Raw genomic sequence first — 19,741 nt, 5'->3', positions numbered from 1 at the left:
GGTCTCTGGGAGCTCACCCTTTCCTTCTGCACAGGGAGAAAAACCAGTGGCCTCATCCCAAGGCAGTGCTCCCTTTTGAATGAAGCTAGGAGAAGGCAATGGCACCCCACTCCAGTACTCTTACCTGGAAAATCCCATGGATGGAGGAGCCTGGTGGGCTGCAGTCCATGGGGTCGCTAAGAGTCGAACACGACTGAGTGGCTTCACTTTCACTTTTTACTTTCATGCATTGGAGAAGGAAATGGCAACCCACTCCAGTGTTCTTGCTTGGAGAATCCCAGGGATGGGGGAGCCCTGTGGGCTGCCATCTATGGGGTCGCACAGAGTCGGACACGACTGAAGCCACTTAGCAGCAGCAGCAGCAGTACCATATTACCCTCCCCACATTGTCCAGAGTGGACTCAGTTGCAGCCCCAGGGCTATGTGATACATTAGATAATAAGGTAACCATTTCGATTTACAATTAGCAACAGTCACTGTAAAGTCCAATGTAGAACTGTCAGCCACATAAATCACTGATGCCCTCCAGCTTCTCTTAGGTCTTTGGAAAACAAATCAATCAGGCCGGGAACTGTGTTAAAATATTGCTGCTATACTAACAGTTTTGAAATGAGAGGCCATAATCCTAAATCCATCCCTCGAGACATCCAGAATCAGTGCCAGGTTTTTCTTGGGTCTGTTCTCATCTTATCAGTAATCTATCTGCTGGTTGGTGTGGAACACTTTGATAGGGCATTGGAAGGCTGGCAGAAGGCCTGGGACTCCGTGTGCTGCCAGCATTCAGGATTCAACAAACATTCTACATGATCGGCACAATGTGCTAGTTTTCTTCCAAATTGTACGTACCCTCCAAGGTCATTCCAGGTCCACTTTTTGCCTCAAGGCTTCTCAATGAAGGCCCTTTCGTCCCTGGTTCTTGGGAAAGAATAATTTCACCCCTGAGTCTGAGTCTAAATTTTTTTTTTAAGTACTAAGGTAAGAAACTTAGCTGGGAGAAAGCTTCCTACCTATAAAAACCCCATACCAGTGTGACTGGACTCCATACATAGACTGTGTCCCGATTCCTGTAGCATTAGTGTCTGTACTTGTTCACCTCCTTAAAAAAATGCTGAGCTTTTGGACACCCACTACTGTTGTTCAAAGAGAAATCTCCTACTCCAATCTATTTCCAAGTGATCATGCCTTGTGAAGTATCCTAATACGGGGCAGATATGAATATGATAAAATGAAAACACAGAGCCTGATGTTTGAAGAAAAATTCCAGAGTACATGGTGGCTCCTCAGAAACTCAAGGGTCTTTGAGAAGGCAATCTCGTGAACCCAGAGAAGGAGGGGACACCGGGCCCCAGGGGATGATAGGGGTGAGACCCTGTGGAGCTGCTTGCGTGTTGGTGGCAATGCAGTTTGGACTAAAATGAAGGGCATGAGGCAGAATGAATTGGTAGGTGCTCTCATGGCAACAGAACATTGGCCAAGGAAACAGGGCTGGGGAAGAGGGGCTTGGAACAGGAAAAGGAAATAAGGGACTTGCCACCTATGATAGCCTGGAGAGGAATCAGTTTCTTCCTCAGGGGTATTTTGGCAAAGAATTTCAACTTAAAATCAGAATGGGGCTGCCCTTGGACCCCAGAGAGGAAAAGATCATGCTTCCGTGGGACCCTGGGGCTGAACTGTGAGGCAACTATGGTTAAAAAAGAACGTCACCCATGAAGGTCAGGAGCTCACAGAACAATGAGGCCTCAGGGACTATTTAGTGTGGTCATCTTAGCCACATCATCATGTTTCATCTTAGTCCTGAAACTCTGCTTTGTTTCAGCTCTGCCCTTAAATCCCCTCACAGCACGTTCCAGATCTTATGAAATTCTATTGGCTAAATATGCCTTTTAAACAGTAGGCTGAGGGTGTGTATGTGTTTCTTTCAGGAAAAAAGGGAGGGATGGAAATGAGCCTAGAAGTGAGGCCTCAGAAGAGGAACGTCTCACCCCTGACACCCTCGGCAAAGCACTCTAAAAAGTCACCCTCCAAAAACTTGGCCCATCATGAAGTGATCTACTTCAGGGGGACCCCTGGGGTAACCTGGCTGCCCCACAGTGGGGTCCACCCTCAGAAAGGGCTTTGATTTTAGCAAACAGACTACTTTTGTTTTGCTGTGTTCCTTTGTGTGCATTGTACAGTTTCAGTCATAGAAGTACCTGAGTTTAAGTGGAAATAAACATATGAACCTCTCACACACCCACAAACCAACATATGTGGATAAATAATGCTAAGGATTTAGGCCACAGAAATACCTAAATACTCCTTTCACACCAACCGTTGTCACACCTTTTCCTTCAGGTCTCAGAATTTAAAACATATTGCAGTTTCGCAGAGCATCACATGCTTAGGGAACCCTGGCATCTGTGTGGACAGATGATTATGTACATGTACATACAAGAGCAGTTGATGACAAGAGCTCAAATGTCATTCTGTCTGTCCATGCTTCCCTGAGATATGGCTGGGTTCTCCCACCAAAGCACCAGTTCCTGTTTCTACTTCCAAAGCCATCAGGTGAGCAGAGGGTTGAGTTTCAGTACCTCCGAAGAAGTTGCTAGTGTTTGCAGAAGTAATACCTGAAGAGCCCATCTCTGTGTTGGAGAGCTGGAGGGGGTCCTACACGTACCATATTTTGAAGAATAAACTCAAGCTATGAGTTTCTTCCCAGTGTAGATAGACAGCTGATACTTTGTCTCTTCACTGATGGTTAATAAAGGATTTGTGGATTATAACTTGGAGAAAGGAAAATTGTTGAACACTTTATACTAAATATGAGATAATCAAATCACCTTCTTCTCATTGTGGCCAAGTTTATAATCAGGGAGATACTGCTTAAGACCTAAAGACCTATAATGCATACTTTCAGGTAACCAAACATGTCATTCCAGGATTACATTAGAACATGGGTATAGAATTGGCAGTTCTCACCAACTTTGACATCCTTGTACCTGGGGGGTGAGAGTGGGTGTTTAATGAAGTTTACGGAAACTGCAACAAGACCCTCCAGTTTAAAAAAAAAATTCCAGTGGAATGATTCGAGAAGATGGCAGAGTAGAAGGACTTGCTCACCTTTGCTCATGAAAACACCAAAATCACAACTAACTGCAGGACAACAACCATTGACAAAAAAGACTTGAATCTACCAAAAAAGATACTCTACACCAAGAGATAAAGAAGAAGCCACTGTGAGATAGTAGGAGGGGCACATTAGCAACAAAATCAAATCACACACCAGTGGGTGATCCACAGCCTGGAACATCAATGTATCGTAGAGGTTCTCCCACAGGAGTGAGAGCTCTAAGCCCCACATCAGGCTCCCCTGCCTGAGGTTCTGGCAGCGGGAGGAGGCGCCCCCAGGGCATTTGTCTTTGAAGGCCGGTGGGGCTTGAGTGCGGGATCTCCAGAGGTCTGAGGGAAACAGAGACTCCGCTCTTGAAGGATGCACACAGGTTTCACATGAACTGGGACCCCGGGCAAAGCAGTGAGTCCATAAGCGCCTAGGCTGGACCTACTTGTGGGTCTTGGAGGGTCTCCTCAGGGCCTGGGGGTCAGCTGTGACTCACTTTGGGGGCAAGGACACTGGTGGAGGCCCCAGGGAATACTCATTAGTGTGAGCTCTTGGGCAGCAAAAGCAGTTCTAAGAGGAAGTTTATGGCCACACAGTCTTACCTCAGGAAACAAGGAAAAGCACCTCAAACAACCTAACCTTACATATAAAGCAACTAGAGAAAGAATAAACAAAATCCAAATTAATTAGAAGGAAAATATTATAAAGATTACAGCAGAAATAAAAGAAATAGAGACAAAATAGAAAACATCAATGAAACTAAAAGCTGGTTCTTTGGAAAGATAAATTGATAAACCTTTAGTTAGACTCATCAAAAAAAAAAAGAGCTCAAATCAATAAAATTAGAAATAAAAAAAGTTAAATCTGATACCACAAATACAGATGATCATACAAGACCACTACAAGTGACTATATGCCAATAAAATAGATAACCTAGACAAAATGGAAAAATTCTTATTAGAAAGGTACAATCTTCCAGACTGAACCGGGAAGAAATAGGAAATATGAACAGACCATTCACAAGTAAAAACTTTCAACAGACAAAAGTCCAGGACCAGATGGCTTAACAAGTGAATTCTATCAGACATTTAGAGATGATGTAACACCTATCCTTCTGAAACTATTCCAAAAAACTGAAGAGGAAGAAACACTCCCAAACTCATTCTAGGAGGTCACCATCACCCTGATACCAAAACCAGACAGAGACACCACAAAAAAGAATATTACAGACCAATATCACTGATGAATGTAGATGCAGAAATTCTCAACAAAATACTAGCAAAAAGAATACAACAATACATTAAAAGGATCATACACCATGATCAAGTGGGATTTATCCCAGGGATGCAGAGATTCTTCAATATCCACAAATCAATCAGTGTGATACACATTAACAAATTGAAGAATAAAAACCATACGATCATCTCAATAGATGAAAAAAAAGCTTTTGACAAAATTGTATGCTCATTTATGATAAAAACTCTCCAGAAAGTGGGCATAGAGGGAACCTACATCAATATAATAAAGGTCATATATGACAGAGCCACAGCTAACATCATACTCAACAGTGAAAAGCTGAAAGCAGTTTCCTCTAAGATCAGGAATAAGACAAGAACGTCCACTCTTACCTCTTTTATTAAACAGTTTTGAAAGTCCTAGCCATGGCAATCAGAGAAGAAAAAAGGAATCCAAATTGGAAAAGAAGTTAACATAAAATGATGCTATACACAGAAAATCCAAAAGATGGTACCAGATAACTATGAGAGTTCATCAGTAATTTCATAAGGCTGCAGATACAAAATTAATATACAGAAACCTGTTGCATTTTCAAATAAAAAAAATGACATATCACCTCATACCAGTGAGGTGATATAATTGTTGATAATAGCCATCATCATCAACAATAAAGGCTGGAGAGGGTGTGGAGAAAAGGGAACCCTCCTACACTGTTGATAGGAATGTCAATTGGTACTATCACTTTGGAGAACAGTATGGAGGTTCCTTAAAAAACTAAAAATAGAGCTACCATAAAACCCAGCAATCCCACTCCTGGGCACATATCCAGAGAAAACCATAATCCGAAAGGTTTATGTTCACTGTGATGTTCATTGCAGCACTATTTACAATAGCCAGGACATGGAAGCAACCTAAAAGTCCATTGACAGGAATGGATAAAAATGTGATGCATATACACAATGGAATAGTACTTACCATTAAAAAGAATGAAATACAATTACAGAGATGTGGATGGACCTGGAGCTGTCATACAGAGTAAAGGAAGTCAGAAAATGAAGCACAAATACTGTATAATATCACTTGTATGTGGAATCTAGAAAAATAGTAGAGATGAACTTATTTGCAAAGCAGAAGTAGAGTCACAGATGAAGAGAACAAACTTATGGTTACCAAGAGGGGAAGGTGGGTGGGATGAATTCAGAGATTGGAACTGACATATATACACTATGATTTATAAAATACAGAACTAATGAGACTCTACCGTATAGCACAGGGAACTCCACTCATGCTCTGTGGTGACCTATGGGAACAAAATCTAAAAAAGAGGGAGTATATGTATACATGGGATAATTCATTTTGCTGTACAGCAAGAAATTAACAAAACATCATAAAGTAATTGTGTGTTAGTCACTCAGTCATGTCCAACTCTTTGCAACCCCAAGGACTATAGCCCATCAGGCTCCTCTGTCCATGGAATTCTCCAGGCAAGAATACCGGAGTGGGTTGCTATTTCCTTCTCCAGGGGATCTTTCTGACCCAGGGGTCGAACCAGGGGTCGAACCCGGGGTCTCCTGTATTGTAGGTAGATTCTTTACCATCTGAGCCACCAGGGAAAGCAATTATACTCCAATAAAAATTAACTTTAAATATTTGTTCCATTTCTATACACTTACAATGAAAGGTCAGAAAGAGAAATTAAAGAAATAATCCCATTTACCATAGCATCAAAAAGAAAAAAATACCTAGGAATAAACCTATCTAAGGAGGCAAAAGACTTGTTCTCTGAAAACTAAGATGCTGATGAAAGAAACTTGTTGTTGTTCAGTCGCTTAGTTGTGTCCGACTCTTTGCGACCCCATGGACTGCAGCACACCAGACTTCCCTGTCCTTTATGATCTCCCTGAGTTTGCTCAGACTCATGTCCATTGAGTTGGTGATGCCATCCGACCATCTCATAAGATGACACAAACAGATGGGAAGATATACCATGTTCTTGAATTGGAAGAATCAATATTGTCAAAATGACTATAATACTCCAGGCAACCTACAGGTTCAGTGGAATCCCAATCAAATTACCAATGACATTTTTCACAGAACTGAAACAAATTTTTAAAGTTTTATGCAAATACAAAAGATCCTTAAAAAAAAAAAAAGATCCTGAATAGCCAAAGCAATCTTGAGAAAGAAAACGGAGCTGGAGGAATCAGGCTCCCTGACTTCAGACTATACTATTAAGGCTACAGTAATCAAAGAAGTATAGTACTGGCACAAAGACAGAAATATATTAATAGATCAATGGAACAAGATAGAAAGGCCAGAAATAAACCCTTGTACCCATGTCAATTAATCTATGACAAAGGAGGAAAAACTATACAATAGAGTAGAGACAGTCTCTTCAATAAGTGGTGCTGGGAACATTGCAGCACATGGGTGTAACCTTAAAAATGAAAGAATGATCTCGGTTCATTTCCAACGAAAACCATTCAACATCACAGTAATCCAAGGCTATTCCCCAACCACTGATGCTGAAGAAGCTGATCAGTTCTACGAAGATCTACAAGACCTAGAACACCAAAAAAGATGTCCTACTTATCATAGGGAATTGGAATGCAAAAGTAGGAAGTCAAGAGATACCTGGAATAACAGGCAAGTTTGGCCTTGGAGTATAAAATGCATCAAGGCAAAGGCTAACAGAATTCTGTCAACAGAATGCACTGGTCATAGCAAATTCCCATTTTCGACAACATAAGAGCCAACTTTACACCTGGACATCACCCAGTGGCCAATACCAAAATCAGATTGATTATATTCTTTGTAGCCAAAGATGGGAAAGCTGTATACAGTCAGCAAAAACAATACTGGTGCTGACTGTGGCTCAGATCATCAGCTCCTCATAGCAAAATTCAGGCTTAAACTAAAGAAAGTGAGGAAAGCTATTAGGCCATCAGGTACAACTTAAATCAATTCCCCTAGGAATATACAGTGGAGGTCACAAATAGATTCAAAGGATTCGAGCTAGTAAACTGTGCCTGAAGAACTGTGGACAAAGGTCTGTAATATTGTACAGCAGGCAGCAAACCAAACCATCCCAAAGAAAAAGAAATTAAGAAGGCAAAGTGGTTGTTTGAGGAGGTGTTACAAATGATAGAGGAAAGAAGAGAAGCAAAAAGCAAGGGAGAAAATGAAAGTTACACCCAACTAAATGCAGAGTTCCAGAGAATAGCGAGAGAGAGAAAAGGCCTTCAATGAACAATGCAAAGAAATGAAAACAACAGAAAGGGTAAGACTACATATCTCTTCAAGAAAATTGGAAATATCAAAGAAACCTTTCTGCCAAAGATGGACACAATAAAGGACAAAAATAGTAAAGACTTAATAGAGGCAGAGAGATCAAGAAGATATGGAAAGAATGCATAGAAGAACTGTACAAAAAAGATCTTAATGACCTGGATAACCGCAATGGTGTAGCCTCTCTCTCAGAGCTAGACATTCTGGAGTGCGAAGTCAAGTGGGCCTTAGGAAGCACTGCTGCCAATAAAGCTAGTGGAGGTGATGGAATTCCAGCTGAGCTATTTAAAAATCTTAAAAAGATGATGCTATTAAAGTGAGACACTCAATATGTCAGCAAATTTGGAAAACCCAGCAGTGGCCACAGGACTGGAAAAGGTCATTCCTCATCCCAATTCCCAAGAAGAGCAATACTAAAGAATGTTTAGCACCAGACAGTTGCACTCATCTCCCATGCTAGTAAGGTTATGCTCGAAGTCCTCCAAGCTAGGCTTCATCATTATGTGAAACTAGAACTTCCAGATGTTCAAGCTGGGTTTAGAAAAGGCAGAGGAACCAGAGATAAAATTGCCAACATTCGCTGGATCATAGAGAAAGCAAGGGAATTCCAGAAAAACATCAACCTCTGTTTCACTGACTATGCTAAAGCCTTTGACAGTCTGGATCATAACAAACTGTGGAAAACTCTTAAAGAGATGGGAATACCTGTTTTCTGAGAAACCTTTATGTGGGTCAAGAAGCAACAGTTAGAACCCTGTATGGAACAACTGACTGGTTCAGAATTGAGAAAGGAGTATGACAAAGCTGTTTATTGTCACCCTGTTTATTTAACTTATACACAGAGCACATCATATGAAATGCTGCATGGATGAGTTACAAACTGGAATCAAGATTTCTGGGAAAAATATCAACAACCTCAGATATACAGATGATACCACCCTCCTGGCAGAAAGTGAAGAGGAACTAAAGAGCCTCTTGATGAGAGTGATAGAAGAAAGTGAAAAAGCTGGCTTAAAACTCAATAGTAAAAAAATTAAGATCGTAGCATCCAGTTCCATCACTTCATGACAAATAGAAGGGAAAAAGGTAGAAGCAGGGACAGATTTCCTCTTCTTGGGCTCTAAAATCACTGTGATGGTGACTGCAGCCATGAAATTAGCAGATGATTGCTTCTTGGCAGGAGAGAGATGACAAACCTAGACAGAGTGTTGAAAAGCAAAGACATCACTTTGCCAACAAAGGTCCATTTAGTCAAGGTTATGGTCTTTCCAGTAGTCATGTATGTATGTGAGATGTGGACAATAAAGAAGGCAGAGCACTGAAGAATTGATGCTTTTAAACTGTGATGCTGGAGAAGACTCCTGAGAGTCTCTTGGAAAGCAAGATCAAATCAGTCAGTCCTAAAGGAAATCAACCCTGAATACTCTTTGGAATGACTTAGACTGAAGCTGAAGCTCCAATACTTTGACCAGCTGATGTGAATAGCTGACTCACTGGAAAATACCCTACTGCTGGGAAAGATTGAAGGCATAAGGAGAAGAGGGAGACAGAGGATGAGATGGTTGGATGGCATCACTGATTCAGTGGACATGAACTTGAGCAAACGCCAGGAGATGGTGAGGGATAGGGAAGACTGGAGTGCTGCAGTCCATGGAGTTATGAAGAGTTGGACATGACTTGGTGAACACGAACAACAACATGTAAAAGAATGAAACTAGAACATTATCTGTCCCCATACACAAAAGAAAACCCAAAATGGCTTAGACCTAAAGTAAAACAAGCTACTATAAAGCTCTTCGGTTCAGTACAGTTCAATCACTCAGTTGTGTCCAACTCTTTGTGACCCCATGGACTGAAGCATGCCAGGCTTCCCTGTCCATCATCAACTCCCAGAGTTTACTCAAACTCATGTCCATCTAGTCGGTGATGCTATCCAACCATCTCATCCTTTGTCACCCCCTTCTCCTCCCGCCTTCAATCTTTTCCAGCATCAGGGTCTTTTCCAATGAATCAGTTCTTCGCATCAGGTGGCCATCGTATTGGAGTTTCAGCTTCAGCATCAGTCCTTCCAATGAATATTCAGGGTTGATTTCCTTTAGGATAGACTGGTTGGATCTCCTTGCTGTCCAGGGGACTCTCAAGAGTCTTCTCCAACACCACAGTTCAAAAGCATCAATTCTTTGGTGCTCAGCTTTCTTTATATAGTCCAACTCTCACATCCATACACAACTACTGGAAAAACCATAGCCTTGACTAGATGGACTTTTGTTGGCAAAGTAATGTCTCTGCTTTTTAATATGCTGTCAAGGTTGGTCGTAACTTTTCTTCCAAGGAGCAAGCATCTTTTAATTTCATGGCAGCACTCACTATCTGCAGTGATTTTGGAACCCAAAAAAATAAAGTCTGTCACTCTTTCCATTGTTTCCCCATCTATTCTCCATGAAGTGATCGGACCAGATGCCATGATCTTAGTTTTCTGAATGTTGAGTTTTAAGCCAACTTTTTCACTCTCCTCTTTCACTTTCATCAAGAGGCTCTTTAGTTCTTCTTTGCTTCCTGCCATAAGGGTGGTGTCATCTGCATATATGAGGTTTTGATATTTCTCCAGCAATCTTGATTCTAGCTTGTGCTTTATCCAGCCCAGCATTTCTCGTGATGTACTCTGCATATAAGTTAAATAAGCAGGGTGAAAGGATACAGCTTGGACATACTCCTTTCCCAATTTGGAACAGTCTGTTGTTCCATGTCCAGTTCTAACTGTTGCTTCTTGACCTGCATACAGATTTCTCAGGAGGCAGGTCAGGTGGTCTGGTGTTCCCATCTTTTGAAGAATTTTCCAGTTCGTTGTGATCACATACAGTCAAAGGCTTTGGCATAGTCAATAAAGCAGAAGTAGATGTTTTTCTGGAACTCTCCGTTTTTCATGATCCAATGGATGTTGGCTATTTGATCTCTGGTTCCTCTGCCTTTTCTAAATACAGGTTGGTCATCTGGAAGTTCATGGTTCACATACTGTTTAAGCCTGGCTTGGAGAATTTTGAGCATTACTTTACCAGCATGTAAGATGAGTGCAATTGTCTGATAGTTTGAGCATTCTTTGGCATTGCCTTTCTTTAGGATCGAATGAAAACTGACCTTTTCCAGCGTTGTGGCCACTGCTGAGTTTTCCAAATTTGCTGGCATTTGAATGCAGCATTTTCACAGCATCATCTTTTAGGATTTGAAATAGCTCAACTGCAATTCCATCACCTCCACTAGCTTTATTCATAGTGATGCTTCGTAAGACCCACTTGACTTTGCATGTCAGGATGTCTGGGTCTAGGTGAGTGATCATACCATCATGATTATCTGGGTCGTGAAGATCTTTTTTGTATAGTTCCTCTGTGTATTCTTGCCACCACTTCTTATTATCTTCTGCTTCTGTTAGGTCCATACCATTTCTGTCTTTTATTGTGCCCATCTTTCCATGAAATGTTCCCCTGGTATCTTAATTTTCTTGAAAAGATCTCTAGTCTTAGAGGAAAATATAGGAAGAACATTCTTTGATGTAAATTGCTACACTCCTTTTGGAATCACCTCCTAGTGTAATGAAAATAAAAACAAAAATAAACAGATGAGACCTAATTAAGCTTAAAAGCTGTTGCACAGCAAAGGAAACCATAAACAATATGAAGAGACAATGTACAGAATGGGAAAAAAAGACATACAAGGAATTAATCTCCACATTATACAAACAGCTGATGTAGCTCAATATCAATCAATCAATAAAAACCCAATCAACAAATGGGCAGAAGATCTACATAGACATTTCTCCAAAGAAGATATACAGATGGCAAAAAAGCACATGAAAAGATGCTCAACATCACTAATTGTTAGAGAAATGCAAATCAAAACTACAATGAGGTATCACCTTTCTGACCATCAAAACTAAATTCTAGAGAGGGTGTGAAGAATAGGGAACCCTCCTACACTGTTGATGGGAATGTAAATTGGGACAACCATTACAGAGAACAGTATGGAGTTTCCTCAAAAAAACTAAAAATAAAACTATCATATGACCCAGTCATCCTACTCCTGGGCATATATCTAGAGAAAACTGTAATTCAAAAACGTACATACACCCCAATGTTCACTGCAGCTCTAATTACAGTAACCAAGACAAGGAGGCAACCTAAGTGTTCACTGACAGATGAATGGATAAAGAAGACGGAGTACAATATACAATGGAATATTGTAGTATAGATTATAATGGAATATTGCTCAGTCATAAAAAAGAAATAATGCCATTTGCAGCCACAAAGGCAATTCTATAGATTATCATACTAAGTGAAATAAATCAGAAAGAGACAAATATATCACATATATATGGAATATTAAATGAAACTAATGAACTTATTTACAAAATACAAACAGATGCCAGGGTTTGAAAACAACCTAATGGTTACCAAAGGGGAAAGGATAAGTTAGGGGTTTTGGATTAACATATACATACTACTATATTGAAAATCCACAAGGACCTACTATATACTACAAGGAGCTCCTCTACTCAACAATCTGTAAAAACCTATTTGGGTAAAGAATCTAAAAAAGAACAGATATATGTATAACTGAGTCACTCTGCTGTATACCTGAAACTAACACAGCATTGTAAATATAAACTATTCATGTATGTGTGTGTGCTCAGTCATGTCCGACTGCAACCCATGGACTTTAGTCCACCAGGCTCCTCTGTCCATGGAATTCTCCAGGCAAGACTACTGGAGTGGGTTGCTATTTCCTCCTCCAGGGGATCTTCCTGACCCAGGGATTGAACCAGCATCTCTTGTATCTACTGCATTGGCAGGTATATTCTTTACCACTAGCACCACCTGGGAAGCCCCTTCATAAGCTAGAAAAAATTTAAATTACATTTAAAAATTAAAAATTTAGTGAACATACAGGAGTTTTAATGACCAGAGCTGGAAATAATTCATTATTTTTAATACTAAGGAAATTATATTTCATTATAATACTGTTTGATTTTTTTACTGAATTACAAATTTCTCATAAAATTGGTTAAACACAATATTACATTTCTTTTCATGTAGTTTTTATTATATAAACCAGTAACTATTTTCAATATTCTAAGTTATTTTACAAGCAGTATTTAATAGAATCTTGTGGTTGTAATGGAACTTTGTGATCATCTGACCCAGGACCACCCCCCACGACTGCCCGAGCCCTTGTCACTGGCCACCAGTCATCGCGTGCCTCCCTGCCACCCTGGGTCCACTGCCTCAGCTCCACCCAGAGGCCAGTTCACCTGGCCTCCTCCCTCAGAGACCACTCATTTCTTTAGTTAGAAAACATTTCCACATTGAAGCAAAACTGGCTTCTACAAATTTGTCCCAGTTCTGGTCTTGGAGTCTTTTTTTCTCACCCTTGGCTTCCCTGGTGGCTCAGATGGTAAAGAATTTGCCTGTAATGCAGGAGCCCCAGGTTCGATTTCTGGGTCAGGAAGCTCCCCTGGAGAAGGGAATGGCTACCCACTCCAGTATTCTTGCCTGGAGAATTCCATGGACAGAGGAGCCTAGAGGGCTACAGTCCATAGGGTCTCAAAGAGCTGGATGTGACTGAATGACTGACACATTCACTTGAGTCTCAACAGATGAAAGATTGGGCTCCTAGGGTCGGGGGGCACTGTTGAGTATCACAGCACTTGATGGAAGGAGATTGAGAGGGTGACCCTTTTCCCAGCTTGCTCACTTCACATGTTCTGGTGCTCCTGCCTGCCCCGAGGATCACAGCCGCCTGTGCCACTACTGTTGGTGACAGTGTCACACTTGCAGTGACAGCTCAGCGAGTACCTCTTTCTTCCCCAAAGTGAGTCTTCAGATATTCAAAGACAACTGTTACGTTCTGTCTTTAAATCTCTTTATTTTCTAGACCCAAAGCCCAGGTTTTAACCAATTCCATGGGGTCCTGGGTTTGGAGACCTTCAGCTGATGGTTCTTTCAGGCAGGGCTCAGATTGGTCAGTGTCCGCCTCAGTTTGGCACTGGAAACCAGACACGGAACCCCAGCTGGGATCTACCGGATAAGTAGAGCTGAACTATCACCTCCTTTTGGTTTTAAAGAAAGCAGGACTCAAATCTAATTAGAAGAAACTTGTAGTTTTATGTGGGTGTTTTTATGCCACTGGTCAAGCCTAAATGAAGTCGACCTTACAGGCATCTGTCCTGAGAAATGGAGCAACTTCCTCTTTGCCCACTGCTAGAGCGCACACCGCTTAATACTCAAATAATCTTTCAGATACAGCTTGAGTAGTAGTGTGAACATGTTGTACACTTAGGCAGGTGAACCTTTCCAATTTTGATTAATAAGAGGGAGCAGTCTCAACTATTAAACAAAGTGGTAAATAAAAGTTACAACTCAAAAGTCTCAAATTACAAGAGGAAATACTCACTTTTAAACAAAATCCTGTTTGACACAGTTTCTTTCCTAATAATTTTCAGTCATTTCAAACTTTGGACTCAAGTTTTTTCAGTCTCCAGATGACTGTGTTGGGCCACACAATGTCTGTGGTCCCAGCTACAACCTTCTTAACCATTATGTTGGGGACACTAACATATGCCAGGCACTAAATGATATGTATATAATTTGTGTGTACCCTGTATGTATATTTGTACCCAGACACTATTTTCCTATAAAAAAAAGTTTATCACTTATAAAGCAGGATTTATTACTCTCATTTTACAGATAGAACAAATGAAGTACAAAGATGGTAACTTGGATACTGTCCTGTAATAATCAGAGGATCAATAGATATATGCAGTTACATCTTCCTGAACATGGTACCACTTCTCATAAATATAGCCTAGTACAGCTGTCAGAGGCTGAATTAGCTGCCTCTGATCTTAAGCGGCTACCGTTTTAGGTCTGATATTTGCTGGACGTATTTTTTATTCCCCAGCGACAGGGACAGTGTGTGAAAATGAGCACAGGGTCCATGAGTTCCAGACCATGTTCAGGTTGCTCTGATTTACTTCAGGACCAATATACCACAGGACAGCCCCAAAGCACTGTGCCCTTGCAGGGCTTAGTCAGCGTTATTTCCTTCCAAGTCCCTAGCCCTGAGCTGTGATGTGGTAGAACTTGATAAATCTTGGTGGAATTTAGATATTGGAGAAGTTAGATGCTTATCATTGCAAAAGAATCAATCGCAGGGACTTCCCTGGTGGTCCAGGGGCTAAAACACCACCCTCCCAGTGCAGGGGACCAGGTTCGATCCCTAGTCAGGGAACTAGATACATAGCACATGCCGCAGCTGAAAGATCCCACGTGCCTCAACTGAAACCAAGTGCAGACAAATTAATTAATTAAAATATCTTAAAAAAAAGAATCCATCCCAGGCCTATTGCCCTCCCACTTCTACCTGCATGTTTCTCAGGTACCAGTCATTGAGAGAATGAATGAACTTGTGTTCCTACTCATCAGGCACCATTATAAATCAATGCCAAAACTTAGCCTTACATCTCCTTCCCCTTTTCCCCACCCAGTAAGTGAAAATGGTGACCACCTTGGCAGATGGAGGAGACATGAACACAGTCGTGGTAAAGAAGTTTCTCCACTCCAGAATTACCCAAAGGAAACAGCTGAACCCCACTACGCACAGAATCATAATCAACTGGACTTGGAGTCTGCAAGATGTCAGGGGAGCCTTGGCGGAAAGGCTGATCAGCAGATGTGAAAAATACCACACTCTTCTGGCATTTGCTGTTGCTTGCTGAACTGTGAAGAACTGCATGAACTCTGTTTACGCTGCTTTCTATACCATTGCCAATCACCTTTTTGGACTTGGAAGTGCTATTTTCCTATTGACACTTGCATTATTTCATTTTGCATGCATCCAGTGATTATCCATAAGCAACATATGTAATCTGCGCATATATTTTTTAAAGATCCATCCATGCAAAATGGTAAATAAAGTCTAAATTCTATTCTTTTTTGCAAAGTTATAATCATAGCCCATGTCATTAAAAGTTTAAATTGGTTTCATATAAAGATCAGTGTAATAGGTCTGCATATACTTTATAGAAAATTAGCTTCTATAAAGATTTTTTCACTGTTTACTAGTGAAATGAGATAAGCAAAGCTATTTATAAAAGGCCTTATGTCGTGTACATACATTGTCTTTGAAATATTTGTGATTTAGTTTATTGCTTGTAAAAGAGAAATTATATAATTTATTTAGTAAATACTATTGTAAACTATAGTTTTATTGAGAGAAATAAAATATTTTGTTCTCAATTGTGGTTTATGGTCTTCATATTTTTTCCTTTTGTTAATAAAAAAGAAGTAACTTTGACATTCCTCATTTTTACATATTCTAGACTGCTAAATAAACTGACTCTCATGATAGATGAAAATTGAGAGAAAATTCTCCAGGCCCTGAGAAAAGACTCAATAACAGATCCTGCTCCGTTTGCTCAAGATTTTTTCCCAAATGTCCTGGTGTTAGTCAGCTTTCACTGTGTTATATTGTGGTAACAATCCCCAAATCTCTGGATTGGGGATCCAGAGTATCCTCTAGGACATGCCACTTTTATGGCAGAAGAAAGTGATCATGGAACCATGGAGCTCAGAAAGCTAGTGCTTAAATATGGTTTATAGAACTTCTGCTCACATCCCACTGGCCAAAGCAAAAGACACTGACAAGTCTGATGTCAAAGAATTGGGAAATATACTTTTCATATAGGAATAGACATAGCAGAGGGGGACAATGAATATTTTAAGCAGTTAATACATCTGTAGGGGCTTCCCTGGTGACTCAGTGGTAAAGAATCCACCTGCAAGAGACACAGGTTCAAACCCTGGTCCGGGAAGATCCCACATGCCATGGAGCAACTAAGCCCATGCACTGCATCTATTGAGCCTGTGCTCTAGAACCCGTGCTCCATAACAAGAGAAGCCATGGCAGTGAGAAGCCTGTGCACCATAACAAGAGAGTAGCCCTGCAGCAACAAAGACCCAGCACAGCCAAATATAAAGAAAATTTTTTTTTTTAAATATTCACTGGAAGGACTGATGCTGAAGCTGAAGCTCCATACTTAGGCTACCTGATGCAAAGAGCCAACTCACTGAAAAAGAACCTGATGCTGGGAAAGATTGAGGGCAGGAGAAGGGGGCGACAGACGATGAGATGGTTCGATGACATCACTAACTCAATGGACATGAGTTTGAGCAAAATCCAGGAGATAGTGAGGGACAGGAAGCCTGGTGTGCTGCAGTTCATAGGGTCACAAAAAGTCAGACACAACACTGACAGAAGAACAATGATTTAAAAAAAAAAACACATCCAGAACGTCTCTTGAGTGTCCCAAGCAGCAGAAGCTTAAGAGGCTGTGTACTCATACACTATGGAAAAAATCATTAGAAAGCAAAAAGACATTCCTGGTAAATACTCAATGTAAAATATTAATGCTGCTGCTGCTACTGCTACTGCTAAGTCGCTTCAGTCGTGTCCGACTCTGTGCGACCCCATAGACGGCAGCCCACCAGGCTGCCCCGTCCCTGGGATTCTCCAGGCAAGAACACTGGAGTGGGTTGCCATTTCCTTCTCCAGTGCATGCAAGTGAAAAGTGAAAGTGAAGTTGCTCAGTCGTGTCTGACTCTTCTCGACCCCATGGACTGCATGCAGCCTACCAGGCTCCTCTGCCCATGGGATTTTCCAGGCAAGAGTACTAGAGTGGCAAACTGATTCTCATAAGCAAGCATGGTATTAGCTTTTGTAACTACATCTTGGAGCCATGGTATAAGTAGTAATTTCACTTGCAGAGCTGGTGCTGGGACTTAGTCCTGGATCGAGTTGTCAATGGGAAATTCTACTGAAATGGACTGTGGAGGATTCTTGCTGTCTCTTGCCTTGCTGTCTCTAGTATCCACATGTGCTAGCAGATGCCCGTTCTTCCTACAGGGTTTTTCTTAACTGGAATCCCACTCTTAACCCCTCCTATTTGTAAATCTACCCATTTATCTAAGCATGGGTCCTTGAGCGCACAACCCATTGATTGTATAAGGGTCATAGATGTATATTATTAGGACCATGAAATAATATGCACAAGTCGAGTATGCCTTTGTGTATATGGGGGCTTTTTCCATGAAGATAAAGGCTATAATTTCCATCAAATTTACAGTGACAGATCCAAGAACTGTTAGGAAGCACTATTTTGAGGCTTAACTCAAATACTACTTCAGTGCCATAAAGCTGTCTATGATCCCCAGCTCCCTCCCCCACCATCATCACCCTTGGTCAGCCTGTGGGCATCTCACTTGTCTCAGAAAATCTCAACACTTTGTACCTTTTTTCAATGTTGGAAGTATAACTTAAATATAATAAAGTATACAGCTACTAATTGCATAGTTCAGTGAATTTTTACATATAAATGCACCCTCAATCTCTAGCAAATTACCAATGGCATTTTTCACAGAATTAGAACAAAAAAAAATTTAATTTGTATGAAGACAGAAAAGACTCTGAATAGCTAAAGCAATCTTGAGAAAGAAAAATGAATCAGGAGGAGTCAGGCTCCCTGATTTCAGATTATATTACAAAACTACAGTAAGACAATATGGTACTGGCACAAAAACAGAAAAATCAATGGAACAAGATAGAAAGCCCAGAGACAAACTCATGCTTCTAAGGCCACCTAATCTATGACAAAGGAAACAAGAATATACAATGGAGAAAAGATAATCTCTTAATAAGTGGTGCTGGGAAACTGGATAGTCACATATAAAAGAATAAAATTAGAACACTCTAACACTGTACACAAAAATAAAATCAAAATGGATTAAAGACCTAAATGTAAGGCCTGATACTATAAAACTCTTAGAGGAAAACAAAGGCAGAACACTCATTGAAATAAATTGCAGCAAGATCATTTTTCACGCACCTCCTAATGAAAATAAAAACAAAAAAACAAATGGGACCTAGTTAAATTTAAAAGCTTTTGAAGAGCAAAGGAAACCATAAACAAAACAAAGACAATTTCAGAATGGGTGAAAATGTTTACAAATGAAGCAACAAGGGAGTAACCTCCAAAATACAGACAGCTCATGCAACTCATTATCAAAAAGACAACCCAATTAAAAAATAAGCAAAAGACCTAAATAGACATTTCTCCAAAGAAAACATACAAATGCCCAAGAGGCACATGAAAAGCTGCTCAGTAAAGCTAATTATTAGAGACATAAAAATCAAAACTACAATGAGATATCACTTCATACCAGTCAAAATGATTATTATTAAAAATCCACAAACAATAAATGCTAGAGAGTATGTGGAGAGATGGGAACCCTCGTACATTGTTGGTGGGAATATAAATTGGTACAGCTACTATGGAGAACGGTATGGAGGGTCCTTAAAAAATTACAAATAGAACTATCATATGACCCAGCAATCCCACTCCTGGGCATATACCCAGAGAATAAAGGATACCTGCACTCTGACGTTCACTCACTGCAGCACTGTTCACAATAGCCAAGACACGGAAGCACCTAAATGTCCATCAACAGAGGAATGGATAAAGAAGATATGATACATATATATAATGGAATATTGCTCAGCCGTTAAAAAGAATGAAATAGTGCCATCTGCAGCAACATGGATGGATCTAGAGAGGACCATAGTGGGTGAAGTAAGTCAGAGAGAAAAGGAGAAATCTTATATGACATTCCTCATATGTGGAATCTAAAAAGAAACGATACAAATGAACTGACTTACAAAACAGAAAGAGACTCATAGAGAATAAAATTATGGTTGCCAAGGTGGGTAGAATGGGGTGCAAGATAGCTAGGAAGTTTGGGATCAATGTGTACACACTACTATATTTTAAATGGATAACCAACAAGGTCCTACTCTATAACACAGGGAACTCTGCTCACTGTTATATGGCAGCCTAAATCAGAGGGGTGCTTAGGAGAGATGGATACATATATATGTATGGTTCAGTCCCTTTGCTGTCCAACTGAAACTATCACAACACTGTTAATCGGCTATATTCCAATGTAAAATTAAAAAAAAATAAAAAGACATACAGATGGCCAAGAGATGCAAGAAAAGTTGGTCAACATAGAT

At 40.4% G+C, this 19,741-nt stretch overlaps 1 protein-coding gene and 1 long non-coding RNA gene across 6 annotated transcripts in view; one reads left to right on the top strand and one right to left on the bottom strand.

Annotated features, from left to right (window-relative positions):
• The window catches only part of PIP5K1B (phosphatidylinositol-4-phosphate 5-kinase type 1 beta), a 347,555-nt gene extending 331,658 nt beyond the window's left edge, over positions 1 to 15,897 (top strand). Inside the window, exon 15 of the mRNA XM_070375799.1 lies at positions 15,162 to 15,897. Within this exon, the coding sequence (XP_070231900.1) occupies positions 15,162 to 15,164 (3 nt within the window). The 3' untranslated portion in view covers positions 15,165 to 15,897. The remainder of the gene's footprint in view (positions 1 to 15,161) is intronic.
• LOC138988904 (uncharacterized) overlaps positions 1 to 19,741 on the bottom strand; it is a 155,289-nt gene that overhangs the window by 13,651 nt on the left and 121,897 nt on the right. The gene's annotated exons all lie outside the window — the stretch shown is intronic.

This window comes from Bos mutus, chromosome 8, assembly GCF_027580195.1.
Source record: "Bos mutus isolate GX-2022 chromosome 8, NWIPB_WYAK_1.1, whole genome shotgun sequence".
Lineage (NCBI taxonomy): Eukaryota > Metazoa > Chordata > Mammalia > Artiodactyla > Bovidae > Bos > Bos mutus.
Note: the sequence above shows the minus strand (reverse complement) of the source record. Positions and strands in the feature narration are given on the sequence as shown.